The sequence below is a fragment of the Chiloscyllium plagiosum genome, chromosome 39, assembly GCF_004010195.1.
Source record: "Chiloscyllium plagiosum isolate BGI_BamShark_2017 chromosome 39, ASM401019v2, whole genome shotgun sequence".
Taxonomy (NCBI): Eukaryota; Metazoa; Chordata; class Chondrichthyes; order Orectolobiformes; family Hemiscylliidae; genus Chiloscyllium; species Chiloscyllium plagiosum.
The window spans coordinates 3,940,875-3,954,006 of NC_057748.1; the positions used below are offsets into that span (position 1 = coordinate 3,940,875).

The window sequence follows — 13,132 nt, forward strand, 5'->3', positions numbered from 1 at the left end:
TCTGAGCATGCCCATCAGTTTGATTTCTGGCATGGAAATAGAGATTGTGCGTGAACCTTGGAGGTCTGTGCACAGAAAAAATAAGTTGGAGAGAGGTTTTTTGGAATCATAAGATTGGGAACAGGTCCTTCGGCCCAACAAGTCCACACCAACGTTTTGAAGAGTCACCCACCCAGACCCGTTCCCCTACCCAATTTTCATACATTTACCTTGACCAATGCACCTAACCTACATATCCCTGAAACAGTATGGGCAATTTAGCATGGCCAATTCACCTAACCTGCACATCTTTGGATTTAAACACCGTGTTATTTTAAATTCTGGGATCTGACTTATCCAATTGTTGGAAGGTCTGGGATCATAACAATACTCACCATTAAATCCAATCAGGAGTTCAGGGCAAACTTCTTTAATCTTCTTTAAGTTTTAGTTACACAGGGCATTAGTATTGTGTACTGTATTGGTCACTGTATTTAGAGGAGGATGTTAATGCATTGGAAGCAGTTCAGAGAAGGTTTACCAGATTAATCCCTGGACTGAGTGGACTGCCTGATGAGGAAAGCCTAGAAAGGCTGGGATTTGTATCCTCTGGAGTTTAGAAGAATCAGAGGTGATTTAATTGAAAAATATAAGATCCTGAGGAGATTTGAACAGGTGGATGTGGAAAGAATGTTTCCTCTTGTGGTAGAACTAGGGAGTCATTGTTTATAGATAAGAGGTCACCCATTTAAGACAGACGAGGAAACAGTTTTTTTCTGAGGATTGAGAGTCTTTGGAATTCCCTTCCTCAAAAGGCATCAATGCCAAATCTTTTTTTTTAATTAAGGCAGAGAGAGATTTTTGATGAATCTTAGAATCTCTGCAGTGTGGAAGCAGGCCATTCAGCTCATTGAGTCCACTCTGATCCGTCAAGGGGTGTCCCACCCAGATCTATCCTCTCCCTGTAACCCTGCATTTCCTATGGCTAATTCACCGAGCCAGCACATCCCTGGACAACTTCCCATGGCCAATCCACCCAACCTGCACATCTTTGGACTGTGGGAGGAAACCGGAGCACCCGGAGGAAACCCACGCAGAGAAAAGGCAAACTCCACGCAGACAGTCCAAGTGTGGAATTGAACCCGGGGCAGCACTGAGGCAGCAGAGCCACTGTGCCACCCCATGGGGATGGCCAAGCAGATGAAGGATTATAGGGGGGGATGCAGAGTTGAGGTTAAAATCTGATCAACCATGATCTTATTGAAAGCTAGAGTAGGCTTGAAGGTCTGAGTGGCCTCCTCTTGCTCCTTGTTGATACCCAGAGGGTGCTGAGTATGTGGAACTTGCTATCGCACGGAGAAATTGAGCCAGATGCCGAGACCAGCCTGTGAGACAGGGAGGGAGAGAAGGATGTGTTGATTGAGTTTGCTGAGGATGGGAGAGCAGAGGCTTATGTGCAGGGAAGGCAGTGATGTAGTGGTAATACTATTGGGCCAGTAACTGCTAATCCTGGGGTCGTGGGTTCAAATCCAACATGGCAGCAGCAAGATATTTGTGGGAACTTGCGTCGCGCCAAATGGTCATCACATCTTTTGCGTCAAGTTTTTCAGTAGCTAATGGAATTGAGTGGCACAGGAAGATTAGAAAGCTAGTTATTAGAATCCTTACTGTGTGGAAACAGGCCCTTCGGCCCAACAAGCCCACACCAACCCTTCAAAGAGTATCCTGCCCAGAACCATTCCCCTACATTTACCCCTGACACATGCACCTAACCTATACATCCCTGAAATCAATTTAGCATGGCCAATTCACCTAACACCCCCCTCCCCCCACTACCACCACCACCACAGGAAGCATCTTATCTGTTTCTTGATGTCAATGTGAGTTTCAGAGATACTTACTGGCGCTGGTCTTGCCTTCTGATCATTGAAATAGTGACAGGTGGGCGAGGCCTCAATTTAAGTTTCACCCCAAAGGTGGTGCCTCCGGGTGGTGTAGCACTCCCTCAGGTCTGCACTTGGCGTTTTGTGTCCGACTGTGCAGTGTGGGATTTCAGGGCTGGGCCATGACCAACACTGACTCACATCTGAGCCTCTCGTGAGGGAATTTTTTTCCGTTTTGTAGCCATCCTGCCTGTTCACCTCGAACTTTGTTCAACTGTTTCCAGGGTTAGTCCAAAGTGAGAAGGTGGAATTCTATTCAAAAGTGGCCAAGAAACTGGATAAATTAGCTCAGCAATACTGCGCGCAGTCAGATGTTGACCGACTGAGCCCGAGCATCGAGATTCGCGTGCCAGAAACGGGTAAGTGCTGTCTGAAGGTCCAAGCGGGGTTTGAGGTGTGAGAGAGGGGAAGGGTTGAAGGATTGGGGACCTCCGGGCCAAGGCGCGGTGGGAGGGAAGAGAGAGGCAGAAGGCTTTGAGTCCCTGAGAGAACACGGCTAAGAGGGGAGGGGGCTTCTGAGCCCACCCTGGGGCTGGAGGAAGGGGCTATGGGAGCCAGAGAGATGGCTGCTGAGGGAAAAGGCAGCTTTGAAGGGTTCAGGGATGGTGGAGATGGCTGGGGACAGAGCTCTGACACCTGAGGAACAAGAGAGGGTGAAATGTGGCTCACTGGGTGATATGAGTGTTTGGGTGGTGGGGGGCAACACAAGGGAACGTTCCTTTTTAACATTCTCTGAAAAGTTGCGGTAGAACTTTGAACTTCTAATTTTTCTGATAGGCAAGGTTCCTAAAGGATAAATGTCCCTTCCCATCTCTGCCTTTCATCCAAACCTTCCCTCCTTCCTAGAGTCTGTGGAGAGATGAGAGTTGGATAGCAGTCCTAGTAAGGATAATGAGCTATAGTCATTCAGCATGGAAACAGATCCTTTGGTCCAACTTGTCCATGCTGAGCTGGTATCCCAGACTAAACTAGCCCTATTTTGCCTGCATGTGGCCCATATCTCTCATTGCAGTTTTGCACAGAGGCCGAGTGAATTGGTGTGACTCCAAATTCACTCCGTGTCAGTACGGTACCACCAACTGAAGTCTGCTCTTGTTTGATTTGTCCAGCGAACAATAATGATCCGCAGAATACGGTGACTGAGAAGGAGAAGATGATCGAGAAGATCGTGCTGTTGTTACAGCAACAAGGAGATGGAATCAATGAGAAGGTGAGGACGGCCCTAAGGCAGGGGTGTGGTTGCCATGGAGATCTGTTCTGACAGAACCCTCAGTGACCCTATCCCAGCTCTCCCTGCCTTTAGAACTGCTTCCAATATTCGAGTATATCAGGGGCACCTGGGAGGATATTCTGCCCATCATATCTGTTCTGTCCCTGTGAGAAAACTGTCGGGCTTAGTCCCCATTTCTGGAAGTTGCTGATCACCAAATGTACCTTTTTATTAAGAATTTAATATTAAATCAGTGTCCACTCCCTTTTTCAGGTCGAGCGTTCTGGATCTCAAAAGTGCAGTTTGCATTGTCTTCTCTTCAAACTGTATTTTCTCTCTGGGACTAGCAGGTGAAGCAGGTGGAGTGGGTAATGGGGACAGGTTGAGCTGGAGGAAGAGGGGAGTGCTGCTGGTGGGTTCATTACTGAGCTCACCCCCAGCGAGTGTGAGACACATTCACTCGTGGGCATCACTGGCTGAGCCAGCATTTATTGCCCGGCACCAGTTGCCCCTTGAGCAGGTGGGGTGGGAAGCTACCTTCTTGAACTGCTGCAGTCCATGTGCTGTGGGTTGACCCTGAGGGAGGGAATTCTGCTAAACGTCGAGTTACAGTCTTAACAAGCAAGAGTGTGTGTTGGGACAGGGGGTGGGGAATACACCTTGGCAAAATGGATTAAGCCTTCATGGAATTTAATTACCAAGTCTTGCAATTCCTGTTACTCATGGGAACAATAGTAGGCCTTTCAACCCCTCAAGCCTGTTCTGCCATTTAACAAGATCATTGTTGATCTAACTCCATTTACCTGGTCTTTGGTCCATATTCCTTTGCTGAACAAAACTTACCCATCTCAGGTTTCAAATTTAGGGGCTGATCCAGCACCCGCTGCTGTTCTCCTCTCCCTGCTGACTTTCCCACTGGGTTGAGAGGGGGTGGTGAGCTGTCACATCCCCTGCCCAGGCTCAGCCGTGTAAACACACCAAACAAAATAAAACCCCTTCCCAAAACCTCGTGGTAAAATAGTCAGAGGTACGGTATGAAAAGTAAACGTAGACGCAAGACTGTTTCTGGAAACTGTGTTGAAGCTGAAACCTGTTTCACATTAAACTCTCCGTCCCCGTAGATGAAGGAAGACCCGGTTCTCCAACGGACCGTGAGCCGCATGTCCTTCCGGAGCTTCTCCCATTTGGTGGATGTCTTCACGGCCAATGTCGAAGAGCAGCACGGGGGTCCCGCTGCTAGTCCCGAGCTGACCAAGATCGCGCTGACCATGGAGCTCACCCGCAGGGTCGCTGGGATCAGCAGCCATCCCGTGCAGCAGCTGATGGGCTACAGCATGCAGTACATGGACATGTTCGTGCCCTGGCTACAGGAGAATGGCGGATGGGTGAGTGCACTGGCCTCTGCCCCCCCGGGGGTAACATCAGCTTCATTCAGGTCCTCACACCCGACAGGGGAGCAAGCACCTCCGTCCTTTTCTAAAGGTAGTAAACCCCTGTGTGATCTCCCAGTACAACAGGCAACACCACGTGCTGACTGTTGTCAAACCTTTTCTTTCAATCTGTATTCATTCACAGGATCAGGGCATCCCTGGCTCGTTGGCATTTATTGTCCATCCCTAATTACCCAGAGGACAGTTAAGAGACCTGTTACTGTGGGTCTGGAGTCACATGCAGGTCAGATCAAGTAAGGATGACAGATTCCCTTCCCTCAGGGACATTAGTAAACCAGATGGGTTTTTCTGACAATTGACAATGGATTCGTGGTCCTCATTAGGTCCTTAAATCCAGATTTTTGTTGGTTTTTGTATTGAATTCACATTCCACTATCTGCTGTGGCAGGATTTGAACCCAGGTCCCCAGAGCATTTCCTGGGTCTCTGGATTGAGATGTCTTCCCTCAATCTCCAGTTGCTTCCAAATTCTATCATCTCAAACGTTGCTTTGTCTTGGATGGTGCTGAGTTTTTATTTGTGTTTTCGGAGCTGTACCCATCCAGGCAAGTGGGGAGTGCTCTTTCACACTCCTGATTTACACCTTGGAGATGGTAGTCAGGCTTTGGGTGAGACAGGAGTTACTCGCTGAAGGCCTTTGATCTACTCTTGTCTCCATAATGTTTTATAATGGTAGACCAGTTTAGTTTCCACTTGAGGTGACCCTGGATGTTGGTGGGGATTCAGCGATGGTAATGCCATTGAATATCAAAGGGCAAAGGTTAGATTCTCTGTTGTTGTAGATGGTCATTGCCTGGTGCAGATGATTTTAGTTTTTATTCACTTGTGGGCATCTCTTGCCAGGCCAGCATTTATTGCTGCCCATTCCTAATTACCCAGCCAGCAATTAAGAGTCGACCATATTGCTGTGGGTCTGGAGTCACATGTAGCCACAAGTTTGTTTCCCTAAAGGACATTAGCGAAATAGAGGTTTTCTTCCGACAATCAACAACGCATTCATGGTCATCATTAGACTCTTCAGGTTCTTTATTGAATTTAAATTGAATAAAGTCTCCCCATGGTGGGATTCGAACCTGGGTCCCCAGAACATTAGCTGAGTTTCTGGGTTAATAGTCTAGCGATAATGTCACTAGGCCACTGCCTTCCCATGTGCCACTTATCGGCCCAAGTCTGGATATTGTCCAGATCTTGTTATATTTGGGCATGGACCACTTCCCCATCTGAAGAATTGCAAATGGTGCTGAACGTGATCATCAGTGAACATCCTCGCTTCTGATGGAGGGAAAGTCATTGATGAAACAGCTGATGAGGGAGGGAGAAATGTTGGCAAGGAGACCAGGAGAACTCCAAACAATAGCGTCAGTGGACCTTTTAGACCTATCTCCGTAGCCAGTTGAGACCAGCTGACAAAGCAGCATTCCTTCACTGTTGTGAAACCCTTTACCATGTGATCACGTCCATTGGCAGCCATGCTAAGTGTACACTGTGAAACTTGAAATGGTTCAAAAAAAAAATTTACAAGGATGTTGCCACGGCTGGAGAGTTTGAGTTATAGGGAGAGGCTGAATAGGCTGGGGCTGTTTTCCCTGGAGTGTTGGAGGTTGAGGGGTGACCTTGTAGAATCATGAGGGGCATGGATAGGGTAAATAGGCAAGGTCTTTTCCCTGATGTGGGGGAGTCCAGAACCAGAGGCTACAGGTTTAAGGTGAGAGGGAAAAGATTTAAAGGAGACTTAAGGGACATTTTTTTTCATGCAGAGGGTGGTGCGTGCATGGAATGAGCTGCCAGAGGAAGTGGTGGAGGCTGGTACAATTACAACTTTTAAAAGGATCTGGATGGGTACATGAATAGGAAGGGTTTAGAAGGATATGGGCCAAATACTGGCAAGTGGGACTAGATTAGTTTAGGATATCTGGTTGGTATGGACAAGTTGGACCAGAGGGTTTTTTTGCATGCTGTACATCTCAATGACTCTAATTGGGCTCTTGGTCGTTTGAGTATGGAAAGTTCTGTGCACTCACAAGAATGTGTGACTATTGGTGATCTTGGTTTGATTTGAATTTATTTATTAATACCTATTTCCTGTCATCCAACAGACAAAGGTGTTGCCTATGGACAACGAATCTGAATATCAAATTGACTGACATCTGCCAGAGAAATGGGATTCGAGCCCTCTGAGGATGGGGGAGAGCTGGCTTTTCAATTTGCTCTCAAAGGAAGAAATCTGAACAACTTCTTAACCTTGGAAATCCATTCAAAGTATTCAACTGGAGCTGCACTGGCAGGTGAATGCTGAAGAGAGCCTGATGACCAGCCAAAAACGTTTCTGTCTCCAGATGTGAAAGACTTGGTAAATTCTGCTGGTTTTTCATGTTTGCTGAGTTGCTACGCAACAGTTGAACTTTAAGCCAGTGAGTTGGTGATGCACTCTATACCACTGTGTGCACGAGTCAACATTTTTCATTGGAAGAAACAACTTGATATTTTTCAAAACGTCTTTTGCAGCAACTTATTGTCCTAATTACATATAACTTTCTAATTTCTGATTTGATGTAAGTCACCTTACACTGTTTAGCACATCCCAAGTCTGTCTTGGAGGTTGCTGAATTACTTCTCCGCTGTTACCAGTTTCCCCAAGTTATAACATCGGTTGATCACAGGAAGACAGAAACATTTTCAGCAGAGAAAGAGGCCATTCAGCCCCTAGTGTCTGCAATGGCTGATAAAGAGCTATCCAGCCTAATCCCATGTTCCAGCCCTTGGTCTTGTAGTCCTGTGGTTTTCCAGCACTTTGTGTTTCTTTACAAAGTGAGACAGCCCTTGAGACCATATGCAGTGGATGATATATCAGTTACAGAAGTGTTGTGGCATAGCAGGAGGCCATTTGGCCCCTCACGGCTCATTAAATGAGCATCATTACCTAATGCCTGTCTCCTGCTTTCCCGCCCATATTTTTATCCCAATAGCCCTCCAATGTCCGTTTCAATGCCCCCTGTCTCTGTCATATTTCCAGGCAGTGCATTCCATACAGAGGAGCCAAGGTCGGGGCTGGAACATCTTGAGAGGATTAGAGCTGGTGAGAAATTTACTTGTCAAAATGCAGTGCTCAGAGATCTACCTCATTCTCTCCTCAGTACCTTGTTTAAAGGTTTGTGGTTTTTGATTTGGAATTGCATGTAGCAATATCTAACCGATTTGACCAATAAGTGAAGACAATCCATAACTTGTGTCAGTCAAACCTTTAACGTTCTGAAAACTGGATACGTAGGCTGCATCATCATTTGGGCACTATTTATCAATGTGATACTGTTCAGGACTAATATGGAAGAGGGGAAAAGAAAATTGGGGAGACATTATCAAGTTGAGTACTGGTTCAGTACAAGGTGGGAACTGACGTTGCAGGTGAACATCTCCAATCTTTTCCAAAGTAACCAGACCCATTTACTTAAAATGATACGTATTTCCCAATTTTTCCCATGATCTTTCCCCTCCTGTGTGTAATTGTGATAGATTTGGAGTGGGACTGACAAGTGTATGTTGCATTCCCCATGGGGAAGTAGTCAAGGAAGCTAACTTCTTGTTTCCTTTCCCACATTGCAACCCAAACAGAAGGGTTGGGCATTTCCTTGTTCAGTCCCATCCCTTAGCAGGAATTTTGAGATTTTCCCTCGATCAGGGGAGCAATGAACTAATTATGATACACAATTCTCCAAGGCCGATTATCTATACTTACTGCAGAATAATGTTGGGTGCAGATTACTAATCCTCGAAGACTGGACAATGACTGACCAGTGAATACCTCCTTTCATTTGGCAATATTCTAGATGTTACTAGAACAGCAACTCTCTCTTGACTTTTCAACAGTTGTTACCTGTAATTTCCCCATGGTGTGTTCTGCATTTGTATTATGTGCTAAATTCTATGCATCTACCACGATGCAGAGAATTGTAAGCTGCTGTGCACCACTAAGAATGTCAATGAAGGAGTGCCCTGATGTATTGGACTGGTATTGATGAGATGGTACCAGATAAAGGTGGGCAAGCCTATCAAATGCCAAATGAATTTTTTGCCAAAGTGAATGGTGGAGTCATTGCCCCTCAATGATATTTAGCAGTAGTGAGAGGGAGTCCTGAATGTCAATATTGGGATAATGAATTGCACACTTGTAGTTTTATAACATCTGTGATACTCCAACTTTTATTGAACTAACTATAATCTGTTATCCGCTTAATGGTGACAAGAGTGAGGGTGTTGAAGGTTTGGTGCCCTCCTATTCTTTGAGTGCTGGGGTACAGCCTCTTTGACTTTCGAATTACAGCAAACTTTTTATTAACCAGCTCCAATGGGGACTAGGTGTGTGCCAGTTGACCAAATATTCCAGGATAAATGCAGTAAGCCCTGACCGAACAAAACTCAGAAACATCTACACCCCTTCTAAAATCAATGTAAAAACACACAGTACCTAATAAAAATGTAATTCAGGCAGTATGCACATCTATTATGCTTTACTTACAGTATAATATGTAGGTATTGCAGCAGTGGAGGTACATATTGTTTATTGAGGGTGCTGGTTAAAACAAAGTTTGCTGTATTAACTAAAGTTTAGGAAGCACCTCTACAAACTTCTACCTTGATTTTTTAACTTGTTCTGAGCTCAGCTCAAACCTGGACATAATTGGGTTTGGGTTAGTTGCTAAAGATCAAATCCCATCTAACAATGCACTTTCTACCTTCCTGGTTAATTACATGATATCAATGACATAACGCCGGGCTATAATCCAATAGGTTTATTTGGAAGTACAAGCTTTTGTAATGCTGCTCCTTTGGCAGGTAGCTAGTGGGGGAGGATCATGAGACACAGAATTTATAGCAAAAGATCATAGTGTCATACAACTGATATAATAAATTCTGTTCTACTCCATCTACTGCAGAATGGTGTTGGGTGCAGATTGCTACTCCACTCGCTATGATGAAAGAGCAGTGCTCCGAAAGCTAGTGCTTCCAAATAAACCTGTTGGACTATAATCTGGTGTTGTGTGATTTTTACCATTGTCCGCCCCGGTCCAACACCAGCAACTCCACATCACGATGTAAACGATCACTGTTAATCAATCCCAGTGATTGATTTTGATCTTTGAGTCTATAACAGAGCCAGGTATGAGGTGGGGGAGAAACTCCCAGTGAGAGGAGGCTTTAGGGAGCCACCATGCCAAACACGCTTCACTCGTCACCCTATCATGTTACGGTTCACCAATTTTATTTTTAAGAGCCAAGCATCAACTTTCACTGAGAACAATATAGTCCCTTGGCAACTTTAAAAGTTTACCTTCATTTTAAAAATCTTTTAAAATTGTTTTAGACCTATCTTTTACTTAATTGCAGAAGTCAAAGAGCCAGTGAGCAAACACATCGCAAGTTTCAGTAGGTGTCAGTTGGACAGTTAACATCAACCAACCAAAGTTAAATGAACACAAAAGTTAAGATTTTAAAAGAATATTTTGATGTAAGCCCAGCACTTGCAGTCTTTGTGGACACCCAAGGATCAAGACGACAACTCAATGTGAGCTTTCTCAGGGCCATTAGGGAATGGGCAACAAATGCTGGCTGAGCCAGCGATACCCATGCCCCGTGAACAAATATTTTATGGGCAATGGCTGGAGTATCTGATATTACGCACCAATTAAAAGTGTGTTCCAAATGTTGCGATGCAGCAACATTCTTCATAACCTTTGCACTCCAATTCCTGTCAGTCATATGGATGGCCATCAACTAGCAAGGCCCTTGCCCTGCCCTGTCTCCATAATGAACTCCAAATTCCTGCTTTGACTACAAAGCCCACTCCCCAACTTGCCGGCCCATGGTATAGTTGCTGTTGCTTGTTGTCTTGACCATAGCAAACCCCACCACATCTATGATAAGTCATTAGATATTTACACTATTTGGGCGGAGTCGGGAATCATGGTTTGACTTATAAGACACTTTAAAGCAAACTGCGATCCAACCATCATCCATCCCCATGACATGTGGAATGGTTGTGTGGAAATGGCTCTTGCCTGTTTTTTGCTACATCCTTTGTCCAGGACTTGAGGGAAGTCACAACAAAAAGTCTTTTCAGAAGTACCTCTCCCAAGTGCTTTCAGAGGGCCTCCAGGAACAATGTCTCCTCTTGAGATTAACCTCTCTGTGGTCTGTGCTCTCAACTAAAAATGGCTTGGTGGCGATAGGAGGGGTGGTATAACTGGCCTCTCGCTCTACTGAGTTGGGGAATCTGCCCTTTTTTGGTCAGTATTAAGTGCCCCCATCACCTTTGTATGTGCCAACATTGGACAATCAGACTAGGCAACGATGCCTGCTGCAGTTGAACAGCTTGCTGCAGTTTGCTCTTGATGTGGTATGAGTTTGAACAGGTTGGGGGGTGGGGTGCAGGTAGTCTGGATCTGCTGATGGATCCATACTACAATATGAATTGGCACATGTTTTTAAAAAGGGCCTAAGAACCAGACTCCTAAATAAGCTTGACCACTACTATAAAACCTGGTGTGCAAGTTGCTCTCTCATAAAGCTGCCTTATCAATAAATGCAAGTTTTAATTTGTAGAGCAGTGACTTCTGCACTGAGGTATGTTCTGTATATTTGCTTTTAATGTAAGCAGATTGGTATATAAGATGTTTTGTGCATTTAATATTTGTTTTGTAAAATGTGAAATTGTTAATGGTTTTTAAATGATTCATATTATGTTTTGAGATCTTGGACTCTTAAGCTGTGAGGCTAGAGAGTGTTGATGACTCTCATCTTGAACATCCTGTGATCTGTTCTGTAGTGTTGTGAGCCAGTCTTATTCAAAATGTTTACAAGATCCAGTGGCCAAATCATCCTGCTTAATTGCACCTTCACACAGCCTCGCGATATCCGGGAATGGTGCATAACCATTAGTTCTCAAATAAAGTATTCGTCCGTAACATTACTCTTTTGAACCTCTGACAAGCATCTTGCTGACATAGAGTCCACCTAAAGCAAGATTCAGAAGATCTCATGTTCAGTCTCCCGGGGTGTACTGGGTTAGCTGCGCCTGGGTGAGATTGTCTTGCAAATAACATCTCCTCCTTGGGTTAGAGCAAGAGAGGAGGTGAGGGAGAATCTAGCTGGGTTTCCTATGCCTTCATCGGAACTGGAAAGCTGAACTGTTATGCTCATCAGTGAGAGGGTGTGAAGTTTCCTGTAGTTGAATGGTCAGCCAACACAAGGCCATCCAAAACTTAGTAATCTAACTGTCTGAATAAGGATATCAAGGGTTTATGGATCAATTATAGAGTCACAGAAACAGACCTTTCGGCCCAGATTGCTTGAACTGAATCAGTCCCATTTACCGTGTTTTGCAGGTAAAAGAAATGAATTTTCAGATCAATCACAATCTAATGGAATAGTGGAAAATACTTGAGGGGTTGATTCCTGTGCTTCTGTAGGATGGTCATTTTATTTTTATTTATTCACACAAGCTGAGTGTCACTGGCTAGACCAGCATCTCCCAATTGCCCATTGAGCAGTTAAGAGTCAATCACATCACTCTGGCTCTGGAGTCGCATGTAGGCCAGACTGGGTAGGGTTGGCACTTTCCTTCCCTAAAGGGCATGAGGAAACCCAATCAGTTTTTTTTCCCCAACAATTGGCAACAGTTTCATTGTCACTGGACTCTTAATTCCAGATTTTTATTCGGATCACCTACATGGTCAAGATTTGAACCTGGATGCCCAGAACATAAACTAGGTTTCTGGATTAATAGTCTAGCGACAATAAAATTAGGCCATTGATTCCCGACACTTGGCAAAGGTCTGCCTGCACAGACAGAAGCCAACCCAGCATTAATCTGACTGAAATACAAAGAAAATATCGACAAGGGACAGCAGAATGTCTTTGTGTAACTAGGGGGAGGTGAATTATCTGCCTGTGCCTCCTTATCACTATCCAGGAACTAATAAAAATGTGTTTAGAATGGTTACAACACTGAAGAAAAGCATTTGGTCTGTACCAGGCTCAGTTTATTGATATATAAGACATGTTTAATATTTTTGCTGGGTGTGGTTTGTATGAATTCAAATGTTTGAAGCCCAACTTTAATTTGTAAGAAACGTTTAATATCGTCTGCGCAGATGTTTTACAAATAAATCTCTTTCGAATGAGTTGTGATAAGACTATTGTTTTTGTCTTAACATGGATGTCTGATTCTGGTTATGTCATAAAGTCATAGAGGTACACAGGCCCTTCGGCCCAACTCATCCATGCTGACCATGTTTCCTAAACTGAACTAGTCCCATTTGCCTATATTTGACCTATGTCCTTTAAACCTTTCCTTTTCATGTACCTGTTCAAATATCTTAAACTGTTGTAATTGTACCCACCTCTACCACTTCTTCTGGCAGCTTTTTCAAAATACGCAACACCCTCTGTGTGAAAAAGTTCTCCCTCCAGTCTCTTTTAAATCTTTCTCCTCTCATCTTAAACCTATGCCCTCCTAGTTTTGGACTCCCTACTCTGAGGAAAATAACTAGTCTA

The 13,132-nt window shown here is 44.5% G+C and overlaps 1 protein-coding gene across 1 annotated transcript in view; it reads left to right on the forward strand.

The window, feature by feature from the left end:
• The window catches only part of bcl2l12 (BCL2 like 12), a 31,057-nt gene extending 19,739 nt beyond the window's left edge, over positions 1-11,318 (forward strand). The window contains exons 4-7 of the mRNA XM_043679521.1: positions 2,147-2,281; positions 3,032-3,132; positions 4,254-4,517; positions 6,679-11,318. Of these exons, the coding sequence (XP_043535456.1) occupies positions 2,147-2,281; positions 3,032-3,132; positions 4,254-4,517; positions 6,679-6,726 (548 nt within the window). The 3' untranslated portion in view covers positions 6,727-11,318. The remainder of the gene's footprint in view (positions 1-2,146; positions 2,282-3,031; positions 3,133-4,253; positions 4,518-6,678) is intronic.
• Positions 11,319-13,132: the final 1,814 nt, after the last annotated feature.